Here is a 24,782-nt window from a genome sequence, read left to right on the forward strand (position 1 = left end):
CACAAACTCTCCCGGGGGTGGTTGCTAGGGAAGGGATTGGTAGAGAGATGAAGGAATTAGAGATTTGGTCCAGTGGCTAAACGAGCCTGTGGTCCATGAATGCAATGGAATCTTTTTTAAGAAATGAGGACCAGGAAGAATTTTGAGAATTCTGGCTCGCATGGGAGACTTAATCAACTGAGGCACAGTGGGACAGGGAAATGGAGAGAAACAGAAAAAATAACTCCAATAATGGAAATAGCCACAAAGCCGGACTGGGCTGCGATGATGGCGGCGCTGGGAAGCATCTCGCTCCCGTTGGCCAAAAGCAGGGGGAGAGTAACAGACGCAGACTAGCGCATCCACTGGAAGAGCGATGGATGACGCGGGTAAGCCTTACTGAACTGCCTTTCTCCCTTCCTGGGCACAAGACAAGGCTATTTTCGGAAAAGATGGTGATGTCAAAAAATATCAATTTAAAAAAAAATCCACCTCTGAAAAGACGTCTGAACAGAGATCGAAGCTGACGTCTTTCACAAGTTTTTTCCCTACTAGGGAGATGTTTTGCATAATTTCACACATATACGATGGGTTTCCTATTGCTTGCCTTCTCAATGGGTGGGGGAGAAGCTAGAGGGAAGGAGAATTGAACCCCAATTTTATTTTAAAATGCTAAAAATATAGAAAGAGAAGAAAACACCAATCCTCTCCCCTTAATAGCTTGGGAATGTCAACTATTCGAATTCATGAAAGTTGCTTTAGGGAGGAGAGGGAAACCAACACATCCGTCTAGGTAGAAAGCATAGACTCACGTTTATTATTTATTTTTAAAAGAAAAACTGTACAAAAAAAAGGAGCTTCTCTTGAATGTTCTTTGATTTTTATCAAAACCACAGTGTGGATGAAGTTCTCAGTCAAGGCCAAGCAAACGCTTGTTCCTGAAAGGAAGGAGCCGGCCCTCCCTGGGTTTGAGTAAGAGCACTGTGGTGGGTGTCAGGCCCCAGAAGGGGAAGCAGCTCCCTTGGTCCCGCGCAGTATTAGCACCAGCTTTAGAGGGGCTGTCCTGTTTAGCACCCATGGACCATCCCTTCTCACTGACTCCTAATTCTATCTCTCCTCCCCAGGCCCAGCTCCCAGGGAGATCCGGGGGAAGAGGGAGAACAGTCTCACAAACCCCTGCTGTCCTGGCCCATCTTCTCCATGGCCAAGGCCAGCATTCTCTGGGTGGGAAAATGAGGCAGTCTGTAGGTGAAGCGCCCCAGCCTTACTGGCTCCCCTTTTGGCCAAGTCCTAGCCTCTGAGAGGCTTCATCCGTACAAGTCCTTGAATGAAGGCTCTGGACAGAGCTGAGCTCTCAATTCCAGGTCGAAGGACAAGTTCAGAGCTGCTTCCAGAAAGGACAAAACAGCCTCGTGTCAGGGACGGCCCTCACCCAAAAGGCATTTGGGGCCAGAGAAAAGGGGGGACTCAGCAGCTGCGTCCTAAAGTCATGCTGAGCCGACTCCCCATCCCCCCTGCCATCTCCAAAGGCACAGGAAGCCGCCTGCTCTCCTGCCAGGCGGTCCAGCGGGGCTCCTTGGCTTCACTCCAGCCGGGAGCCTTTACTGAATCCCAGGAGCTGGTTCTGGTCAGAATCAAGCCTCTGCCTCTAGGCCTCAACATGTCATGCATCGCCGCCTCATGGTCTGCAAGGGAGGGTTAGGATCCACCTGGCAAAGGAAGCTAGAGTCAGGAGGGTACTGGGAGTTTCTGGGGCTCCCTTCCCCCAAAAAAGCCGAAGCCGTTTCTCCTGACAGAGAAGATGGCTTCACAGGGCAGTTTGGTCCTGGCCAAGTTGGGAATACCTTTTACTTAACTGCAGATTAACTAAGGTTTTGTTGAGAGAGAAAATAGATTTTTGTTACTTTAGAAAATTGTGATTAAAAAAAAGCCTACTCCCTTCTATGTGGGGGATAAGATCCAGGTGGAAGGGAGGGGAAACGACTCTGCCCTAGAGTTCTGATCCCCCTCAGTTAGGGACCCTCAGTGAATGAAACCCCGGAAAAGCAGATTTCCCAAAGAAAACCTCCCCAAGCTAAGAGAAACTCCTCACTGACCTCAGAGTACAGGGGAGGTGGACGGTATCGGAACTCCTGGATGTAGGCAAAGAAGGGGCCCTCCAGGGCCCGGCTGCTCCCGGCCTCTTGGGGTGGAGGTGAGAGGCCTGATCCCGGCTCCTCAGATACCACTTCGGAGTACTCTGGGGGCGCTGAAACAGAACCAGGAGATGGTGAGGGAACGTTAGCATCCTTTCACCCTGGCTTGGCTGGGCTCCCTGAGGGGGCCCTCCCACCTGCCTGCCTCTCTTGGGCAGGGGAGCCGTCACGGGCTAACACGGAAGGACATCAGGGGCCCAGTCTTCTCATTCCACCCTCCCTGGTTTTCATGTTAAAGGGTGAGAAAACATGGACACAAAAGTGAGGCACCCCCCATGGGAGTCAGTGGCTGAGCTTGGATTTGGATCCAGTTTGTTCAGCAAAATGGGCATCGTGGTGCCTCAGGAAGAGGGACTGGGGAGTCAGGGGAGCCTCTGAGCTCTGTTGTGGACCTGTTTCCCCACATCCCAGGGCACTGGTCTGGAGGACCCCAAGACCCCTTGCTCAGTGTAGGAATTCACCTTCTGGCTGCTCCGGGATGGTCATATGCAGCCAGTCCAGGCTGATGCTGAACTGGCTGCCCACACTGGATGTCCGGCTGCCAAATGGATGCAGGGGGATGGTCCCGATGACAAGTGGCAGCTCTAGGAGCAATTTGGATGTGCCTGGGATATCCACACAGACCTGGGAAAGAGTCAGAAGCAAAGCTGTTAGGGACAAGGAAGGAGCAGGGCTCCCCTGCACCCCACCAGAGTCTTTCATTGATGTCACACGTACCGGGTGCCCCCTGCTCAGAGGCCACTTCCTTAGCCACTAGACTTCACTGCAATTATTATTTAACTAATTGCAATTACAGGACCATACAATAGCATACAACAATTTCTGTAGCCTGGTAACCTGACATAGTTAGGGGAGATCTTACTATATTTTTCATATGAGAAAGCTGAGACTCAGAAGGGAAAGGCTTCTTCCAAAGTCTCCTGATTGTGTCCAGAACTTTTCCCTCCAACACCTCCAAGACCTCTCTTCCCTCCCAGGACACTTGGGGTCAGAGCCCCAATAAGGGGTCAAGAGACCTAGGTTCTATCCAGTCTTAGCTCATTTCTCCTCTTTGGACCTCAGTTCCCTCATCTGTCAAGTGGGAAGAATCCCTGCTCAGCTTCCTTCTCTACCGTGTGTGAGGTGGTATAGTGATCTTTCAGGCCCTTTGCTTCATTCTGTCTGAGGTCAGGGACCAGGATTTACTTTCCTCACCATTCCCTTCTAGAAGGACTGGAACACAGGGCCCAGGCATCAACTGCACCATTCTCTCAGCTCTAAATCTAGGCTCCTGGGTATTTGCCTAGGCTCAGCTCAAAGGCATTCATGACATCCTAGGCAGGCCAAACCACTTGGGGGCAGATCTTCATGCCCACTCTGCTGGGTGGTCCTACCTTTAGAGAATAATCCACATGAAGGATCCGGCACTGCAGGATGGAAGGTCCCACAGGGGGAATCTTCAGTGCCCGTCCCTGCCATAGCTCCCGTTTCCCTGCAGGGACAGGATCCCCCACAATGCTTGCAACCACAGATCTCTTCTCCTTCCGGGCTCCACGGGCAACAAAGGTCTGGGTCTGGATAATGGCGGCCTTGGGCACAACTGGGCGGCTGGTGCCATTGTCTATCTCAGCAAAGACAGGGATGACCTCGCCTGGAGGGAGAGAAGAGATGATGGCATGGGGAAAGCCTGGCACCATGGCTGGACTGGCAAGAGAAGGGGGCCTCTGGGGACCCCACTCTACAGGGCGCTCCTTCTACCAACAGAGGAAGACCTACACTACATCCAATAGCTAGTCTAGAACTGCTTGGGCCACTGAGTCTTTCCAGTTCCAAAGGCCAAGCTCCCTTAGCTATCCTAGCCACCTCTGGTTCCCTTGGCAGACAGTTAAAAGACAAGAAAGGCCAGCCTCCCTCCAGGCTTCCCCATTCCGTGCAGGTGAGCACATAGTGCCCCAGTTACCTGGAGTATAACCTTTCCTCTCAATTTTGGCTGTAATGGAAACCGGGCCTCGATTGCAGTACCAGGCCCTGGCGATCTTCTCTTTCACACCTGCCTGAGGTGCCTGTGAAAGGACAAAACCCAAAAAGCAAAATGAACAATAGGTTCTTCACACGGAGGCCACACCTGCTAAATACCTGCAAGGACCTGGGTGGGCACCCTCTCCCTGCACTTGTTGGGGTCACAGCCTCACTGCGCTAGGCCCTGGGGGCTTACATTCAAATGAGAACACAAGCTCTTCCAATGCTTCATTGGTGTCTGTAGCCCAAAGAACTAGCACAGAGCAGGGGCTCTATGAATAAACGGGCCCTGAGAGTGGCTTTCCCATGAGGAATAGGGAGTGGAGTTGGGATTTCAATGGCATGAAAGTGTGGCAATTTCATGGTGGTACTTCTAGCCACAGAAAGCTGTCTGGGGCATTGATGGGTGAAGTGACTTGTCCAGAGTCAGTTGGTCAGCATAGGTCAAAGATAAGGCCAGAGCCCAGGTCCTCTTGGTCACCCCTTTTACCCCTACTCCAAATATACCATGCTGCCTTGGGACTTTCCATAAGTCCTCTGAAAATTGTTTTCAAAGCCCTATTCTGTCACTTTCCCTCCCCTCTCCAGAGCTCAATTTTAATGAGGGGATGGGACAAGATTTCCTCCCAGATCAGACATTCCAGGTTCATCCCATAAGGCAGAGATATGATCACCCTTTTTGGCAGGTGAGGAACTTGAGGCCAAAGATTTAAGAGATTCTGCTCAGTTTCATCCAGGGAGTTTCCTGTTTCTTCCCAGCCCAATGCAATACCCTTTCCCCTTAAAGACCTTCCTTCCATATATAGTTGGTTTAGTGTGGGGGGCTTGGGGGAGTGGATACAGTCAAGGCTAAGAGCTAGGAATGGGTAGCAGCATTAGACTAACCCCCAAAGCTGGCACTGGGAAAGCAGGATGCTCCATAGCCTCCCAGACAGTGAGGTGGGGAGTCTAGTATTAGGGACATTAATGCTTAAATGGAATTCCTCTAGGGTGTCCTATTGCTCGCCCACTGACATACCAGCAGGGCGGGAGTGTTGATGTCGATGGGCTCGATCACTGTGAACTCTTTTTTGGCCCGCTTGGCTGTGCCCCAGGGTCTATGGAGTTTGGCTTTCACACAGTATCGAACACTCCCATGCTTCCCTTCAAATGAGGTCACCAAAGTCCTGGCAGGCAAAGAGAGGCAGGTAAGAATCTGGGGGTGGAAGTGGGAAAGAGCTCACAGGAAACTCCCGGACTCTTTATCTACACCTGGCTTCTTAGGAAGGCCAAGCATGAATGTACATGTGGGCCCTTGGGAAGGGGGGGAGATTGGGGGAGCAGGAAAGAACAGTGGAGAAAGAAGGGCATGGGAGAAAGCAGAGAGAAGGAGATGGGAAGAGGACACAGAATGAAAGAGATGGGAGAAGGCAGCTAAGGAGGCAAGACAGATGGAGGCCCGGGAGTGTGCAGAGAGAAAGGCAGGAGAAGGTAGGCAGAGAGACAGTGAAAAAGGGGGTGAAGGAACGGAGAAAAAGAACGAAAGCAAAGAGAAGACAGCCAGGGAGACAGAAAAAAGAGGGGAACATGGTTGAAGTGAAGGAAACAGCCACAGATGGTTGGATATTAGGTGGTACCACCCACAGAGGCCCAGAGTATTTTTAGTACCCATAGGGACAGGTTGGAGCATTAGACCCCGGGTCCCATCAAGAGCTGCCCAGCTCAGACACTTACGTGGGCAACTGGAAGCTGAAGGGGAACTCGTGCCTCCCGGGCTGTAAGGTAGTAGTGTCCCCAGAGTCTGCAAGGCGGAAGAAATGGGGGGTGCGGTGAGGTTTGTGATGGGGGCAGGGCGGGGCTGGGGAATGGAAGAGCAGGCTGAGACCTTATTAGGACCAACTTCGCCAGACAATAACAAAACTGGCCAGGGAGTGGTCGGCTCAGACTGGCAGGATCATCTTCGTTCCCACTTGAGGGGAGGAGAGTGCAAAAGGAGAGCTCGGAGGGGGCTGGCTGTTCGAAGTGATCACACGGACACTGCCCCGGTGCTCTACACAGTGCGCACCCCACCCCCCACAACATCCCGGGGTTCTGGGCACCGGGGCGGGTGGGGGGGCCGTACCTGGGGCTAGCAGTGTGTCGCGGTGGTTCACCAGCTCCACCTGTTCACTGTAGCTCTGTGTATAGGCAGTGCTGGAGCCGGCGCTGCGGGATTCAGTCCAGTGCACCCGGGCGCAGCCCAGGGCGCGGAGGTGTAGGGCTCCCACCCGCGCCGGGGCCGCCAGCTCTAACAGCACCGTTCCGGACACGGCCTGACCGCCGCTGAACGCGGGCTCGGGCTCGGGCCCATCTAGCAAGACGGCGAAGCGCTTTACTTTGTCGAAGATCATCACAGCGATAGACTATTAGCAAGAAAGGGGCGGCGGCGAAAGGGGAGGCGGCGGAGAGAGACTCCAGAAAAAAAAAAGGCCGAATAGACGAGAACGTTTCACTCGAGGATCTCCTTCCCAAGAGCGCCCGCAGCATCTTTTATAAGCCATGGGGCGGGCTAAAAAGAGGTCTCCGACCAATCGCCACACCACGCCCTAACCCCTGAGGAGGCGCAGCCAATGGCGCGGCTGAAGAGGCGTGGCTAACGGCGGGGCGCGGCGCCGAAGAAAAACAAACACGTGGGAGACCCATACGCTCCCACCGCCGCGGGTAGCAGGCTGTTTCAGCAAATCCGCCTTCCTGGATTGTTGGGCGGGGCTCTGAGACCGCCTGGTTCTGGTTCAGAGTGGGACTCGTCCTCCTCCCCCCTCCCCGGCCCAGGACCCCAGGTCTCCAGTAGCCTCCCCACCCCCCATCTACATGTATCCAACCCAGGAAAGCATCTTCGCGCCCAGCCTGCCACTCCTTTGGCTCGAGGGAGCTGCCTGGGCAAAGTCCCGCAGGCTGACACCGGGAGCCCAGCCTTCTAAATGGCTGGAATTACCGTCTCACCTAAGGCGCGCACCCCTCACCCCAGTCCCGGTCCAAGAATAACGACGCCAATATATCGCTTTACAGCCCTTTAGGACACGTCTCATCGGACTTGGACCTCATATCCATCCTCTGAGATGGGGCTCTGTCCCCATTTTACGGAAGGAAAGCCGATACTCGCAGAGGTGCCCAAGGAATCGTATGACTTCTAGGCACACAGCAATAAAGGGTTGGAGGAAGAATTTGAACCCAGGACTTAAGACCATTCTGCCCTCAAACCCCAACTCTTCTAATTCAGTGCCCTCTTATAGGGAAACGGAGTCCAGGGGAAGACTAAGCAAGGTCATACTGAGACGGGGAAACCGCGAGATTAGAACCCAGAAGTCGTGAATCTCGAGTCCCGAGGCTTTCCCAGTTTAACCTATCTACGGCACTTTTCAGTCCAGGGCTCGGAGCCAAACGTTCCCACCTTTACCCTTCCCCCACTTGCAACCCTCTGGACTGAATTTCTTTGCCCCATTTAACAAACTAATAGGGGTGGGCGGGAGTGGAAAGCTCTTCAAACAAAAGACAAAAGGCTTTAGGAAAGTTATTTTCCATCCCTGTGGATCAGTTTACCCATCTATAGCTTGAGATTGAACAATAGTCCCTTACTTCCTCCTAGCTCTACATTTTTGGGTTCGGGCTCACCCAGCTCTGCCCTTCTTTGATAGCCAAGCCATTCTCTGATACTCTACGTGCTAACCGAGGTCCAGGAGTCCTCCTTCCGCTCTGACATTCTCTGTTCTAAGGAAGGGTTGGCACCATCTCACTCAGTTAGAGGTTCTGGCATCAGTACCAAGTTTTCCCAGGCCCGGTGCTGAGCCGGTGGGAGATAGAACAGTTGGGCAGGGTTGGGAATGGTTGGGAATTTCCCCATAGCCTGGAGCAGGAAAGGAAATGGTCAGAGACACTCCTCCAACCTCCCCTCCCCCGCAAAGCCCCCCCAGAGGAGCTAGTAGGTTTAACAAAGTGACTTTAGCCAGACTTGCCCCAGCTAGGACCTCCCCACTTCCCCTAGGTCCCCTCTAGGTCCAAGAACTCCAGAAACATTCCCATCCTCAAGCTGGGTTTCTACCTTGTGGAAATGGGAGGTTTCCTAGGCCTGGGGGCAAACTTGGACAGACCAGGTAGAGATCTTAACAGAGTTATCCAAATATTTTCTCCTCACCCCACTGCCCTCTGCCCCACCTTCTCAATTAAGGAGATCCTTGGCGATTGTCCCTCCCCCCTAACTACTTAGAGGAGTCTCCTTGGTGGAATGGAAAAGGCAGAGATGCCGGGGAGTGGGGGAACTCCAAATCCCAGCTTTGTTACTTATTTCCTGGGTGACTCAGGGCAAGTAAGGCCGTTTCCTTTTTGGAGTCGGTTTCCTTTTCTGTCAAATGCCAGGGCCGAGCTAGAAACTCTACAAATACCTCTCCCAGGCTTCCTTAGTCTGCTCCTAGCCCGGCAGGGCTGACCAGTGCTGGGATTCTCTCAGTCACAGAATCTGGGAAGGAAGAGACCTCTGAGGTATTCTAGTCTCATCCCTACCAGAGCGAGAATTTCCAGCCTCCGCCAGGCAAGACCTTCTGGGAGGGGGAGTCCACTGGTACCTTAGTGAGGAAAGAGCATCCTTGGAGGCAGCTGGACCTTAGATTGGACCTAAATCACTTAACAAGCCCGAGCCCCAGTTTCCCCATCTGTAAAATCAGGGAGATGGATCTGATGGCCTTAGAAGTCCCTTCTTTCTAGCTCTCTATCAATGAGCCTGTAGATCTTTCTGGGCCTTCTTCATTTCATTTTTTTTAAAACTCTTACCTTCTGTCTTAGAATCAAGACAAGTCTCAGTTCCAAGGCAGAAAGGCAATAAAGGGCTAGGCAACTAGGGTTTAATGAGCTGCCCAGGGTCACACAGCTAGGAAGTGTCTGAAGCTAAATTTGAACCCAGGTCCTCGGAACTCCAGGCCTGGCACTCTAACCCCTGGACCATCTATCTGCTCCTATTGATTTCATTTTGTAAGATTAAAAATAATGTCCAATAACTCAAGTATTATATTTTATAGGATTTATTAATAATCACTTGAAGTAAAAGAAAATACAAGAACAAAAGTCAAAACCTGAGTCAAGCAAACTTTCCCAGCTGCAGTCAGGGGAAAAGAGAGAGAGGGGCAGGGGCACACACAAACTATGTCTCCAAAATGTAAGGAGGCACTGTGGGATGCTGGGAGAGAGAGTCCTAGGATTCAAATTCTAATTATGCAATTTTAATGCCAAGGGTTAGCCTAAATGACTCATCCCAAGTATCTGGAGACCCAGGCTTTCACAGAACCCTTGAACTTGAGAGTGGGAAGGGAGCTCAGTGGTCAGCTCATTCATCCCATACCCAGGAGGAAGTCATGCTGTAAAATCCTGGACAGGCTGCTGGCCAGATTCTGCTTGAAATCCTCCAAGGAGAGGGAAGCCTTCATCTCTCTCTGTGCCAGCCATTCCTCTGAGGGCAGCCCTAACTGTCAGGAAGTTTCACTGAGCCATCAAGTCCAATTTGGTCTCTCTGGGACTCCCACCCAGTGCTTTTTGTTTGGCCCTCTGGGGCCAAGGAGAACAAAACTACTTTCTCTTCCCCAGCACGGGTGGGAGTGGGTGCTTCTGTTCCCTGTCCTTCTCTCCAACATCAGGGTGTCTGGGAGAAGAGAAGGGTAGTGTGAGGGGGCTGCATTGTCAGGGACACAGACGGAGATCCTGGGTGTGAGGCCAGAGGGCAGGAAGGCTCCCATCCCCAGTGTGGGGGCCCTGGCTGTGAGATCAGTCCAGGCGAAGCCAGTGCTGGAGATGCAGACTTCCACCCACCCATCTAGCAGAGCAGGGAGCAGAATGTTCCCATCTTTCTAGAAGACTGGCACAGTGTTGTTTAAAGCTGGGACCCAGGACGAAACTCCTGACCATGGGGTTCCCACCCATTATGAGTGTGTGGGGGGGATTTGTGCATAGGAGGAATGACCTAATGTACTTGTGAGAATAAGTGTGAGACGGATTATGTGTGTAAGAGAGGGAGGAAAAGCATGTGAAAAAGTGAGTGGAAGGAGAGGACTATGAGTACAGAATTCTGCATACCCCGTTAGATCACCACACTTTTTCCCTGCCTACTGGAATGCTCTTTCTCCTGCCTCTTCTCAGCCTCCTGGCTTCCTTCAAATTCTAGCTAAAAGTTCACCTTACCCAGTTCCCCCCTAAAGGGGGAGCCTTCCCTCAGCTGATTAAAAAAAACAACCCTTATCTTCTATCTTAGAATGAACATAAGGACCAGTTCTAAGCCAGAAGAGAGGTAAAGGCTAGGCAATGGGGGTCAAGTGACTTGCCCAGGATCACACAGCTGGGAAGTGTCCGAGACCAGATTTGAACCCAGGACCTCCTGACTCCAATCTGGCTCTCTCTCCATGGTGCTACCTAGTTGTCCCAACAGTTTCTCCTGCATGAAAGTTGACTGTACATAGATAGTCATTTGCATCTTGTCTCCTCCATTAGACCGAGAATTCCTTGAGGGCAGGGACTTGTCTTTTGGCTCTTTGTACCCCTAGACCTTAGCATAGTGCTTGGCACATAGTAGGCGCTTCATAAACAATGACTGACAAATCAGATGATCAGTGGGAAGGGGAGGGAAGGAGTCTTCCCTCTGGAGGGTAGGACTTCAGCAAACTTCTGCTGTGGAAAATTGTAATAACATGTAATTGGGAAACTATCGGAAAAAAAGCAAAATGCTAAAATGACAAAATGGCCAATAACTGCAGAGCCCGGGGATGGGTGGGTTGGGTCAACTGACCTGCCTTTTATTTTCATTCCTTCTTACAATGGCTGATTGGGTGAGAGGTGAATGGATTTGGAAATCAAGATGATGTAAACACTAGGGGGTGTGTACGTGTGTGTACGTGTGTGTGCAGAAAGACATTAAGGACTGAGCCTGAGAGAGAGAAGCTGAGAGGGCGGCTTGGAGTCATCAGAGGGCTCCGAGTTCAAAATCCCAGCTCTGTCAGTGACTTCCTGTATGGTTTTAGCCCTGTTGGCAGGTTTGGCGTTGAGTCAGCACTTCTGCTCTCTGGGCTTTATTTCCTCATTTTGGGGGAGACAGGCTGGAGGAAAAGGGCCTGGGCCTGGAGTCAGGGGACCTTAGTTATCTAGGATTTTGCCACTCACAACCCATATGAGAAATTATCAGGGCAAATTACTTTTCTTCTCTGCACCTTAGTTCCCTCATCTGTAAAATGGGAGGATTAAATTAGATGGCCTCTGAGGTCCTTAGGTTAAGACCCCTGTGAGTCTCTTTTTAATTTTTTATTATCCCTCACCTTCCGTCTTAGAATCAATACTATGTATTAGTTCCAAGCCAGAAGAGAGGTAAGGGCTAGGCAATGGGGGTCAAGTGACTAGCCCAGGGTCACACAGCTAGGAAATGTCTGAGGTCAGATTTGAACCCCGGACCTCCCAACTCTGGGCCTGGCTCTCAATCCACTGAGCTACCACCACCACCTCTTTTTTAAAAAGAGGCTCTCAAAGGGTTGGAGTCAAGAAGACCTGAGTTCAAATCAGACACTAGCTTTGTGACTCTGGGCAAGTCACTTCCCCTCTGTTTGCCTCAGTTTCCTTCTCTGTAAAATGGAGATAATAGTACCCCCCCCAGGGTTGTTGTGAGGATCAAATGAGATCATATTTGTAAAGCACGTGGCACCTAGTAGGTGCTTTAGAAATGTTAGCTGTAATAATAACAAAGATGATCAATAAAGATGGCATCTCCCTCTGAAGGGCTCTCAGGCTGGCAGTCCGGCTCTTTCTTCCAGAGGAACTGGAGGCTCCAAGCTAAGCCAGGCCTGAGATACCAGCCAATAAGCGCAGAAATGAGATCTGAAGCCAGGTGCTCACTCCAAGGTTTGCCCAAAGAGAATTCCCTCGGTAGCCTTTCCTGTAAGAGGGAAGGAGCCAGGGATCCGGGAGGTCTTACTGCCCGAGGGTCAGCCATCCGCTCTTCCTGGCCTGGGGGACCCCCCCCCCAAGCATCCCTGCCCCGAGCTGCAGGAGGGGTCCAGACACCAGCTTTTGTGGGCTCTGGCTAGTCCCCTGCCCCAGTCCCAGTCCCCTCCCTCTCCTCTCCGTCCTTCCTCAGGAAGCTGGGCCGGAGGAGGATGGGGCGGCAGGGGAGGGCAGTGGTTAGGCTCTGCCGATCTCTTGAGCCAGAGCCAGAGCCAGAGCCAGAGCCAGAGCCAGAGCCAGCTCCTGCTGTGGGGGTGGCAGAGGGCCATGTCCTCTCCTGGAGGCTGGGGCCAGGCTTGACGGAGCAGGGGCCGGGGTGAGGGCGAGATCAGACTGTACTTTCAGGGAACACGCGTGAAGGAGCTTCAAGTAATAAACATGCCCCGGGTCCAAGAGAGGCGGGGACCCCACGCTGACCTCCTTCCCGGGAGTTCGAGGAATGCTTAAGACTTCTCCCCCAGAGAGGAGGCCAGACTGGAGAAGGGGCAGGTGCCTCGAACCCAGAGCTGACCTTTTCCCCATTCTACCAGCCTGTTCGTCTCTTGGTAGTGCAAGGTGTGCCGAGCGACTCCCTTCTCGCCACCGGCTCCGAGGAACCCAAAGCCCACTGTCTTTCTCTGGCCCTCAGCTTCCTTCTCTGTAAAATGGGCGCTAGGAGATCCTTCCTCTCTGAAGCAAATGATTTCTCTGGGCCAAGCGGGACGATTCGGGAGGGCTGGTCCCGGGGAAGGGCCAAGGAAGGAAGGAGGCCCGGGCACGCTGGCCCGGGAGGAGCGAGCCCACTTTCAGAAAGGCGCCCGGGGCTCGCGCCCTGTTTCTGCCTCCTTCTCTCCTGTCTGCCCTCCTGAGCTCCGGCCGGGCATCCCAGAGGTGCGGAAAAATACAGCCAGGGCCGGTCCCTTCCCGACCCACCCTTCCTCACACCGGGACACCCAGTCACAAGTTCTGGGCTGGCTCCTGCCCAGGACACTGAGGTCAGACGCGGACCTCCGCCGGCCGCCCTCACTGGTCACCTGGAATAGCCTGACTGTGCGTTTGGAGCGCCATCTAGTGGGCGAACCAGGAAGGGGCTGCGGGAAGCCGCAGGTGGACTACAAAGTAATACAGAGTTAGCGGGCAATAGCCAAAGTTAATACAAAATAACCTGCTTGGTACGGGCGGTAGCGCGGAGCCTGGGGAATTCCGGGCGGCGTTTTAGGAAAGAAATAGTCCCCATCCAGGGAGCTCGCAGGGAGAAGCCGAGAAAACTCTCATTAGGCGAAGCCCCAAGGAGGAGTCTAGTTCCCCAAAGGGGAAAGGCCCGAAGGGAAGGGGGAAATCAAGGAGGTCTTTCCGGAGGAGGTGGAAATGGCATTGAGCTCCACCTAAAATCGGAGCTTCTCAACCAGTGGGGTGATGGGGAGAGGGAGGGCTGGAGAGTGTGATGGATCCCTCTGGTCGTCTCGGAGGCCTCAGAAAGCCTCAGGATTCCTCTTCTGAATAATCTTGGCAAATGCATAAAAAATACATGGGAATGATTACCAAAGAAACCCATTTTATTGAAATTAAGTTGCCCAGTGATTTTTTAAAAACTAAGTCCCCTGATTCAAACGATGGTTAGGAATTCAATGGGAGAAGAGAGGAGTCACAGAATGTTGAAAGTGGGAGGACTCTTAGAACCCAGAGTGTCACAGCTGGGAGAACAGAGAATGTCAGAGCTGGGAAGGATCCTAGAATCCAGAGTGCCAGAGCTGGGAGAGAACTTAGAACCCATATGGTGCTAGAGCTGGGAGAGATCCTAGAACCAAGAGTGCCAGAGCTAGGAGGGTTCTTAAGACACAGAATGTCAGGGCTGGGGGGAACCTTAGAACAGAGAGTGTCAGAGCTGGGAGGGAGCTTAGAACAGAGAATGGCAGAGCCCAGAGGAAGCTTAGAACCCAGAACGTCAGGGCTGGGAGGGCTCTTAGATCACAGAATGTCCATGGAACCTCGGAACCCCTCAGTGCAGACATGCCCAAGAGGTTGCCCTTGGATCTTTTCTTCTCTTCCTAAGCCCCACATGTCCCTCTCTCCCTGACCTCCCCAGACCTTTAGCTGTCTCTGCCTGGATGTCCTAGCATCCCAGCATCATAGCCTCAGTGTGCCCAATGTGAGTGCCCTTCCCCTCTGCCTGCTCCTCCTTCCAGCCCCACTGTTACCAAATCCCAGGAACAGGAGCTGCAAGGGCTGACCTGGCTGCTCTCTGTATCTAGGGTTCTCAGCAGCCTCCACTGGGTGACTTCCGGGAAGGAGGAGCTCAAGTCCCCTCCAGGCAGCTCATTTCCTTTTTGGGCAGAAAGGAGCCAGAAACCTGCCTCTGCGGCTTCCACCAATGCTTGGAGCTCTGTTCCCTGGGCCCAAGCAGGAAAAGCCTGCTTGTCTCCAAATGCTCACATTCCCCCAGAGCCACGTTTCTTTGGGCTAAACACCCCCTATTCCCCTAGCTGCACCCTCAGGTCACTATGAGGATCAAATGAAATATTTGTACAACGCTTAGCACAGTGCCTAGCACACAGTAGGTGCTTAATAAGTGCTTATTCCCTTCCTCCCTTCCCCCTCCCAGGGTTGTTCTGATACTTGTTAATAGAGAAGGGAATGAACATTGTTAGGCATCAACTACGTCCTGAGTTCTTTGCAGCTATCTCATTTGATTGATTCTCGCAACACAGGGGAGGTGGGTGCTACCATTAGCCCCATTTCACACTTGAGGTACCAGTTTGGCTCCTTCAAAGCTTTGAAAGCTGCCCAGGGGGCTGAGGCAAAGTCACTTCCCTGGAGAAGTTTCTGAGTGGGACTTGAACCCAGGTCCTGATCTGTGAGGCTGGCTCTAGATCTGCCTCCATTATGTTACCTCTGCTCTGTACATAGGAGGTGCTTAATGAACATCTGATGAGTGAACAAACAGACCTACATCCCCAGAGGGGTAAGGAGCATCCGCATCCCTGCCCGGACCTTGGAGGTGGGGCTGCCAGCTCCCTGCCCTGGATACTACATCCCTGGCCCAGGACTTGACACGCCTGGCCTGCTAGCTCCTGATAGGGCTGATAGGACAACGTTGCCGAGAGCCACCCAGGGCAAGCTGCCCAGAGCTTCCTCTGCAGAGGGTCCTCACCAGACCCAGCTGGTTTTAAAGGGCTCTTGATGGGCAGCTCGGTGGCAGAGTGGATAGAGCACCAGGCCCAGAGATAGGAGGTCCTGGGTTCATATATGGCCTCAGAGAAACACCATTTAAAATCACTCTAGACAACATAAAATACTTAGGAATCTATCTACTAAAACAAACACAGGAATTATAGGAACACAACTATAAAACACTTTCCAAACAATTAAAACTAGATCTAAACAACTGGAAAAACATTGAGTGCTCATGGGTAGGATGAGCTAACATAATAAAAATGACCATTCTACCCAAATTAATGTACTTATTTAGTGCCATACCTATCAAACTACCAAGAAACTTTTTTACTGAATTAGAAAAACCTATAACAAAATTCATTTGGAAGAACAAAAGATCAAGAATATCAAGGGAAATAATGAAAAAAAAAAAAACGTGAAGGAAGGGGGCCTAGCAGTACCAGATATTAAACTATACTATAAAGCAGCAGTCATCAAAATGATATGGTACTGGCTAAGAGACAGAAGGGAGGATCAGTGGAATAGACTTGGGGTAAGTGACGTCAGCAAGACAGTGTATGATAAACCCAAAGAACCCAACTTTTGGGACAAAAATCCACTATTTGACAAAAACTGCTGGGAAAATTGTAAAACAATATGGGAGAGATTAGATTTAGATCAACATCTCACACCCTACACCAAGATAAACTCAGAATGGGTGAATGACTTGAATATAAAGAAGGAAACTATATGTAAATTAGGTGAACACAGATCTCTGGGAAAGGAAAGATTTCAAGACTAAACAAGAGTTAGAAAAAAATTACAAAATGTAAAATAAATAATTTTGATTATATTAAATTAAAAAGGTTTTGTACAAACAAAAACAATGCAACCAAAATCAGAAGGTTAACAACAAACTGGGAAAAAATCTTTATAACAAAAAATTTTGACAGATGTCTAATTACTCAAATATACAAAGAACTAAATCAATTGTATAAAAAAAATCAAGCCATTCCCCAATTGATAAACGGGCAAGGGACATGAATAGTCAATTTTCAGATAAAGAAATCAAAACTATCAATAAGCAAATGAGAAGGTGTTCTAAATCTCTAATAATTAGAGAAATGCAAATCAAAACAACTCTGAGGTATCACCTCACACCTAGCAGATTGTCTAAAATGATAGCAGGGGAGAGTAATGAATGTTGGAGGGGATGTGGCAAAATTGGGACATTAATGCACTGCTGGTGGAGTTGTGAACTGATCCAACCATTCTGGATGGCAATTTGGAATTATGCCCAAAGAGCGCTAAAAGAATGCCTGCCCTTTGACCCAACCATAGCATTGCTGGGTTTGTACTCCAAAGAGATCATAGATAAAAAGACTTGTACAAAAATATTTATAGCTGTGCTCTTTGTGGTGGCAAAAAACTGGAAAACAAGGGTATGTCCTTCAATTGGGGAATGGCTGAACAAATTGTGGTATATGTTGGTGATGGAATACTATTGTGCTCAAAGGAATAAAGAACTGGAGGAATTCCATGCGAATTGGAAAGACCTCCAGGAATTGATGCAGAGTGAAAGGAGCAGAACCAGGAGAACATTGTACACAGAGACTGATACACTGTGGTAAAATCGAATGGAATGGACTTCTATACTAGCAGCAATGCAATGACCCAGGACAGTTCTGAGGGATTTATGGTAAAGATGCTACTCACATTCAGAGGAAGAACTACAGAAGTGGAAACACAGAAGAAAAACAACTGCTTGAACACTTGGGTTGATGTGGACATGATTGGGGATGTAGACTCGAAATGACCACACCAATGTAACTATCAATAATATGGAAATAGGTCTTGATTAATGACACATGTTAAAACCAGTGGAAATTTGTGTCAGCTATGGGGGGAGGTATTTGGGGGGGTGAAGGGGAAAGTAAGAACATGAATCATGTAACCATGGAAAATTTTTCCAAAAAATTTAAAAAATTAAAAAAAAAACCTGTAATACAAATGCCCAATACAAAAATAGTTCTCAGATTAAGAAATCAAAACTATCAATAAGCATATCAAAAAGCGTTTTAAAACCCTCCTGATTAGAGAGATGAAAATCAGAACTCTGAGGTACCTCCTAGCAGATTTGCCAATTTGACAGTAAAGGAAAATAATAAATATTGGAGGGGATGTGGCGAAATTGGGACACTAATGCATTGCTGATTGAGTTGTGAATTGATCCAGCCATTCTGGAAGGCAAATTGGAATTCTGCTAAAAGGATTTTAAAAAAAGTATGCCTTTTGATCCAACAATACCACTAGGTATTGTATCCCAAAGAGGAAAAAAAAAAAATGGGGATGAATCTGTTTGCACAAAAATACGTATACCTGTGCTTTTTGTGGTGGCAAAAAAAAAAAAAAGGAAACTGAGGGGATGCCCCTCAATTGAGGAATGGCTGAGCAAATTGTGGTATATGATGGTGATGGAATACTATTATGCTGTAAGGAATGCTGAACTGGATGATTTCAGAAAGAACTCAGAAGACCTACATGAACTGATGCAGAGTAAAATAAGCAAAACTAGGAGAACATTATACACAGTAACTGAAACATTGTGGGATGATCAAATGTAATAGACTGCTATTAACAGCAATACCTTGGAGTAGAAATGCAGAAGAAAATATAGGATTTATCATTTATTTATTTAGATATATGATTTGGGGTTTTGGTTTTAAAAAATGACTCTATTACAAAAATGAATAATATGGAAATGGGTATTGAGTGATAAAATATGTTTAACCCAGTGGGATTGTGTGTCAGCTCTGGGAAGGGGGAGGGAGACAACATGAATCATGTAACCATGGAAAGCTTATGTGTAAATTTGTTACTGGAATTAAATAAAGAAAAACTACAATTAAAAAAAATCAAATATGGCCTCAGACACTTCTTAGCTGTATGACCCTGAGCAAGTCACTTACCCCCCCCATTGCTTAGCTTTTACTGCTCTTCTGCCTTGGAACCAATACACAGTATTGATTCTAAGATAAAAGGTAAGGGTTTGAAAAGAAAAGAAGAGGAAAAGGAAAGGAAAAGAAAAGTACCCTAGGAATTCTGTCCTTCCCCCTGCCTGGGACTTCTTTGTCCTAAAAGCTTTGCCAGTTGTCTCCCACCAGCCTGCAATATTTGTTTCTATCCTTCAGAATTGGATCTAGTATAGAGGCCACCAATTCAGGGCTGGAAGGGACATTAGGGGCCATCTACTTCAATCCTTTCATTTTACAGATGAAGAAATTGAAGCTAGACAGGGGAAGCTAACTCCTCAGGGTCTTTTTGCAAGAAGTAGGGACAAGATTTGTACCCAGGTCTTCTGGTTCAGCATTCTTCCTTTGTGATGCTTCCTCCAGATTCTCTGGGAGAATCCTTGGGAGGTGGGGCTGAAGAAGCTTGGAGACCCTCCACTTGAAAGCTCTCATTGTAAGAGGGGGGAAGGGACTTGCCCAAGATCACACAGCAAGTCAGTTCACTGGCTTCCCCTGTCTATTTTATGAATTCAACCTTTTCAGCAGGCAGGTTCCAAGCTGGCACAAACTCTGGGGTAAATATTTACCCATGGGCCAAAGGGCTCTATCTTCACACCTGGATGCCTGAGGCCTTTTCAATTTGCTTTCCTGTGTGTAAACGGGTCCTGTGTGTACCAGCAGCCTCCCCATTATAGAAGGACTTGGCTGGGAGGGACACATGGATGAGGAGGACAAGGCCTTCAATAGGGTTGGGGGAGTGGGGGTAGGGAGAGGAGGGCAGTCAGGATTAGGGTCAGAGAAGGTCCAGGATCATAGACTGACATTTGAAGGTACTTTAAGGGCCAACTAGTCCAACTCCCTTGTTTAATTTTATTTTTTAATTTTATTATTTATTCATATTTTATATTTTATTTTAAGAACCTTCAGTTTCTGTCTTAGTAACAACTCCAAGATAAAAAGATGAGGGCTAGGCAAACTGGGTTAAGTGACTTGCCCAAGATCATACTGCTGGGAAGCATCTGAGGTCACATTTGAACCCAGGGCTTTCTCACTCCAGCAGGACTGACTGAGCCACTTAGATGTCCTCATTCCCTCATTTTACAGAGGAGGAAACTGAGGCCTGGATCAGTTAAGGGACTAGTCCATATATAGAGCCAGGATTTGAACTCAGGTCCTCAGATTCTAAATCTAGAGATTTAGAGACTCTCCATTGCATCACATTGTCTTCCTTTTAACTGGGATCATTAGACTGGAAGCTCTTTGGGGACTAGAACTGTCTTTTCTTTGTGTCCAGCTCTTAGCACCATGCCTGCCACATCGAAAATGCATAACAAATGTTTACAGACTGATTGTGGCAGCTGGCATTGTGACTGCACACAATTTCCTTTCCTACTTTAGACCTCAGTCTCCCTGTTTGTAGTAGAACAGATGAAGTCCTGGGTTTGGAATCAGAAGATCTGGATCTGAATCTGCCATTTTAGTTACGTAAGTTTGGAAAAGTAATTTTAAAGTCTCTGGCTCTCAGTTGGCTCATCTGCAAAACAAGCAGGCTAGGGGACAGCTACGTGGCTCAAAGGATGGAGTGCCAGGCCTTAAGACAGGAGGTCTGGGGGGGTTCAATTCTGACCTCAGACACTCCCTAGTTGTGTGACCCTGGGCAAGTCACTTAACCCCCAGTGCCTAGCCCTTACTGCTCTCCTGTCTTGGAACCAATACATAGTATTAATTCTAAGATGCAAGGTAAAGGTTTAACAAATAAATAAGTAAAATGTAGTTATCTCTATTTTACTACATTTTTATTTATTTTGTTAAATGTTTCCCAGTTACATTTAAATCTGGTTCTGGCTATATCTGGAAGGGTTGTGGGCATGTAGGCTGTGTGTTTACTACTCTGTTAGATGCCACAAATTATCATGCATGTACTTATTTGTTTACATGCTGTACTTTGCCAATAGATTATAAACTCTTTGAGTACAGGGATTGTTTCATTTCCTTTCATCTTTGGATTCCCAGTATTTAACTGTTACAGATGTTTGTAGGACCAGATTGGGGGCTCGATGCTTTTCTAAGTCCATCTCCAAGTCCTTCTCACCTTCATCCTCTCCTTCTCTCCTGGGTCCTTCCCTGCTGCCTACAAACAATCCCAAGCTTCCCAGCTTCCCTCATCCTTCTCCTTCTCCTTCTCCTTCTCCTTCTCCTTCTCCTTCTCCTTCTCCTTCTCCTTCTCCTTCTCCTTCTCCTCCTCCTCCTCCTCCTTCTTCTCCTTCTTCCTCCTCCTCCTCTTCCTCCTTGTACTACTACTACTACTACTACTACTACTACTACTACTACTACTACTACTACTACTACTACTACTACTACAACTACTCCCAAGCTTCCCTCATCCTTCTTCTACTACAACAACAACAACAACAACAACATTACTTGAACCAATCCCCAAAACAACAACAACAACAACGACAACTTTACTTGAACCAGTTCCATCATCATCATCATCATCATCAACAACAACAACATTACTTGAACCAATCCCAACAACAACAACAACAACAACAACAACAAGAACAACAACAACAACAACAACAACAACAACAACAACAACAACAACAACTTTACTTGAACCAGTTCCATCATCATCATCATTATCATCAACAACAACAACAACCACTTTACTTGAACCAGTTCCAACCACCACCACCACAACCACCACCACTTTACTTGAACCAATAACAACAACAACAACCACTTTACTTGAACCAGTTCCAACATCCTCTAATGCTATTGGGCCTTTTCACTCCTTTTCTGACCAAAATCTTAGACAAAGTCATCTCTGTACATTGCTTCCATTTCCTCTCCTGGTAATATTTACTTTTCCTAGCTGTGTGCCCCTGGGAAAGCCACATAACCCTGTTTGCCTCAGTTTCCCTCATCTGTCAAATGAGTTGGAGAAAGGAATGGCAAACCACTCTAGTATCTCTGCCAAGAAAACCCCAAATGGGTCACAAAGAGTGAGACTCGACTGAAATTCGTGAACAATAACACCATGATTGAATTATAAATATTGTTTTAGTGAGGGTTCACTAGGCTAGGAGATCACTTCTCTGACCCAGCTTCCACCCCCATCATTCTGCTGAAACCACATGTGCTGGTTAGCAGTGATCTCCTTGCTGGGTCTGACAGCCTTTTCTCAGATCTCATCCTTCTGGACACTGTGGCTCCCACTCTCTGAGACAGCCACCCAGCCCTTGGCTTTTGGTACCTCTGCTCCCTGCTGGTCCTCCTCCTACTTGTCCTTCTCAGCCACCTCTAAGTCACTCTAACTGGGAGTGGCATAGAATATGAGAGGCTTGAGGGGGTAGCTGGGTGGCTTGGTGGACTGAGAGTCAGGCGTAGAGACGGGAGGTCCTGGGTTAAAATCTGGTCTCAGACACTTCCTAGCTGTTTGACCCTGGGCAAGTCACCTACCCGCCATTGCCTAGCCCTTACTGCCCTTCTACCTTGGAACCAATATATAGTACTGATTCTAAAGCAGAAAGTGAGGGTTTTCATCATAATAACAACAGGGAATGCTGGCTGACTCCCAAATCTAACTCAGAGCTCTTTCCTCAGCTCTAGTTCTTGATAGGGGCTATCTGCTGCTCATTTCTATCTGGACATCCCATTAGCATATCAAACATACCATGACTGAAATGAAATTTATTATCCTCCTTCCTAAACCTGTCCACTTCCCCAAACTGATATTTTTTTTTTAAGGCAGCTAAGAGGCTCAGTGGTTAGAGAGTTGAGCTTGGAATCAGGAAGACCTGAGTTCAAATTCAGTCTCAGGCACTTAGTAGCTGTGTGACTCTGGCAAGTCACGTCAGGCTGTTTGCTTCTGTTTCCTCAACTGAAAAATGGGCACCCAGCTCCCAGGGTTGTAGTAAGGATTAAGTGAGATAGTTGTAAAGCTCTTAGCTCAGTTCCTGGTATATATAGGAGGTCCCTAATGAATGCTTCTTCCTTTCTCCTTCCCCTCTCATTTCTTTTGTTGTCCTTGTTCAGTCTGACTCTTCCTGACCCCATTTGGGGTTTTTTTCTTGGCACAGATACTGGAGTGCTTTGCCATTTCCACCATAATCGTCCCAGTTCCATAAATTCTATCTGCCCAATAGCTGGCATTTGGATCTTCTCAACAGTCACAGCTCTTATGGCCATCATCTGGGAAATCATTTCTCAGGAGAAAGGGAGCAGCCAGCCCCACCAACTGCCCCAAAGAAGGTGGATGAGCCAGCCTTGATGAAAGACCAAGGGCCCCTGAAGGAGGGCCAGGAGGCAGCCTGTGCCAGGCAGTCAAACCACTACCACCATGATCGCCGTTCTCCATTAGACCCTCTTGGAGAGGGTCAGGGACTCTGAGCCCAAGAACTTTGGGATTAGCAGCACTCCCTCCCCCCAAACCATCAGCCCAACATTTTGCCTCGCCACCACTGAGGGGAGAAATCATTGTAGAGAAGGGGGCCAACTGCGAACCACCTGCCCCCAAGAGCCAGGTAGTCAGAGAAGCCCCAAGACTGGCAGCACTACCCAGACCACAAGTCCTGAAAACATCACCCAGGGAAGCAACTTCTATGGAGAAGTGACCAGCCTTTCCTACCAACGCCACATACAGGGCAGGAAAGTCAGCCCTCTGAGAAAAGGCCAGGAGGCAGCCTGTGCCAGGCAAGTCTAACCACTACTACCACCTTGGCCATCAGCTACCCCCCAGACCCCAATGGAGGCAGCCCAGGCCCTGAGGCCAAGAACCTTGGGAAGAATGATGCTTCCAGGGGGCAGCTGGGTAGCTCAGTGGATTGAGAGCCAGGCCTAGAGACAGGAGGTCCTAGGTTCAAATCTGGCCTCAGACACTTCCCAGCTGTGTGACCCTGGGCAAGTCACTTGACCCCCATTGCCCACCCTTACCACTCTTCCACCTAGGAGCCAATACACAGACAGAAGGTAAGGGTTTAAAAAAAAAAATGAGGCTTCCAGACCAGGGTCCTAGAGATGTGGCCTGGCTCTGTTTCTGCAGGGGCTACAGCCACAGCATTGAAGCCCGGAAAAGAGAGATTTTGTCTGTGTAGTTATTGATGCTTGTCTGATGGTTCAGCATTGGAAACTGTTATGATTTCATCAAAGGAAACGACATTATAGCAGAAGCATCACCATCTCATTTGCTACTACCCCCTGAGGATCATGGGACTTTTCCATTTGACTTGTGGCTCAAACCTTTCATATGTATCATCTGTGCCATTCAAATATGAAGGGCACTGGTTTACTTTTCTATTTTTATCCCCGTAGCTTGGCAAAGCGCTTTGTACATAATAAGCAATTAATAAATAAATGCTTTATTCATTCATTCACAGAGCAACCTGAGTTCATGCCAGGCCACCTCACCCAGACTACAGCAACAGCTTCCATATTAGTCCTCCTGCCTCAGGTCTCTCCTTTCTCTATTCCATGGTCCACGTACATAGATGCCAAACAATATGAGAAGGTAGGTACTAGATCTGACCTGAGTCACTCCCTGACTCAAACATCTTCAGTGGCTCCCTATTACCCCTTTGTAAAAATATAAGAACTCTTGACTTTGACATTTAAAGCCCTTCTCACACTGACTCAAGTCTACCTTTCCAGACTTGTTTCTTATTATTCCTTTTCCCCATACCCTAGGGTAAATGCTAGCTATTCTATTAATAGCTAATAATAGCTATTCAAAATTCCCAGAAAATTGGCTGCTTTGCTGATTCCTCAACTCAGCATTCCGGGATCAGACTAGATGCCTTGGGGCAGGCAATTCTCCATGCCTGAATGCACACATAGTAGACACGATAAATTACAGTAAAAGCAAACTGAAAGGGGGGGGGCAGCTGAGGCCCATTTCTCAGAAGGGAAGAGGGGGTGTGTTTTCAGATAAATGAAACAAACTAGGGACACTGAGGCCCATTTTCGAAGACCTATTTTCAATGGAGGTTTAAGGCCATTTTCCCGACCAAGAAGATGGAGCCCTATAATGGCCGTGCTTGCTTCCCCCTGCTAGGCGCCCTCAGTGTGGCTCGGGGCGGGGCTTACCTCGGGGAAGCAGCTGTCTTCGCCTTCGGAGGAAGTTCTGGTAGGCCGAGTAGTCGTGGTACACTGCGTTCACACCCACGCTGCGACTATCCAGCCAGTGCACGAAGGCGGTCCCCCTGGCTGCCACGTCCAGGCCCTTCACCCGCTGGGGTCGGCTCAGCTCCAGCACCAAGAGGCCGCTCAGCAACTCCCCACCGTGATAGGTGCCCGGCCTCAGCTCCAGCTGGAAGCTGCGAATTCCGCTGGGGCCCATGTCGAGGTGCCGTCGGAGGGTAGTCCGTGCGGGGAGCAGCGCCTCGCTGACAGCCTGACCTAGGAGCTGGGGGGTGGGACGAAGCGTCGCGGGACTGCCGTTCTGGACAGCCGGGCCCCTAGCGGGGGCTGGGGGTGGGGCTGG

General features: G+C 49.1%; 1 protein-coding gene across 2 annotated transcripts; it reads right to left on the bottom strand.

The window, feature by feature from the left end:
- Positions 1-769: 769 nt before the first annotated feature.
- ARRDC2 (arrestin domain containing 2) lies at positions 770-24,638 on the bottom strand. 2 transcript variants are annotated; one of them, XM_044672429.1, is made up of 8 exons: positions 24,386-24,638; positions 5,886-5,952; positions 5,191-5,338; positions 4,114-4,216; positions 3,548-3,804; positions 2,636-2,798; positions 2,076-2,227; positions 770-1,688 (listed from the first exon to the last, which is right to left on the bottom strand). In XM_044672429.1, exons 1-8 carry the CDS (start codon positions 24,636-24,638, stop codon positions 1,635-1,637), a joined length of 1,197 nt encoding a protein of 398 aa, XP_044528364.1. In that variant the 3' UTR covers positions 770-1,634. The 2 variants fall into 2 exon arrangements, with proteins under 2 accessions (XP_044528364.1, XP_044528357.1); XM_044672422.1 differs by lacking the exon at positions 24,386-24,638 and adding an exon at positions 6,274-6,637.
- Between the last annotated feature and the right edge of the window lie 144 nt (positions 24,639-24,782).

Source organism: Gracilinanus agilis, chromosome 1, assembly GCF_016433145.1.
Source record: "Gracilinanus agilis isolate LMUSP501 chromosome 1, AgileGrace, whole genome shotgun sequence".
Taxonomy (NCBI): Eukaryota; Metazoa; Chordata; class Mammalia; order Didelphimorphia; family Didelphidae; genus Gracilinanus; species Gracilinanus agilis.

What these genes read in the sequence shown, in the direction of transcription:
- ARRDC2 (XM_044672422.1), bottom strand. Translation starts at nt 6,541, where the DNA reads ATGATCTTCGACAAAGTAAAGCGCTTCGCCGTCTTGCTAGATGGGCCC. An exon ending in TCAACACTCCCGCCCTGCTG is followed by an intron (nt 4,217 to 5,190) that starts GTATGTCAGTGG and finishes GTCCTTTCACAG; the next exon opens with GCACCTCAGGCAGGTGTGAA. An exon ending in CACCTCCCCTGTACTCTGAG is followed by an intron (nt 1,689 to 2,075) that starts GTCAGTGAGGAG and finishes TTCCTTTGCCAG; the next exon opens with GTGGATCCTAACCCTCCCTT.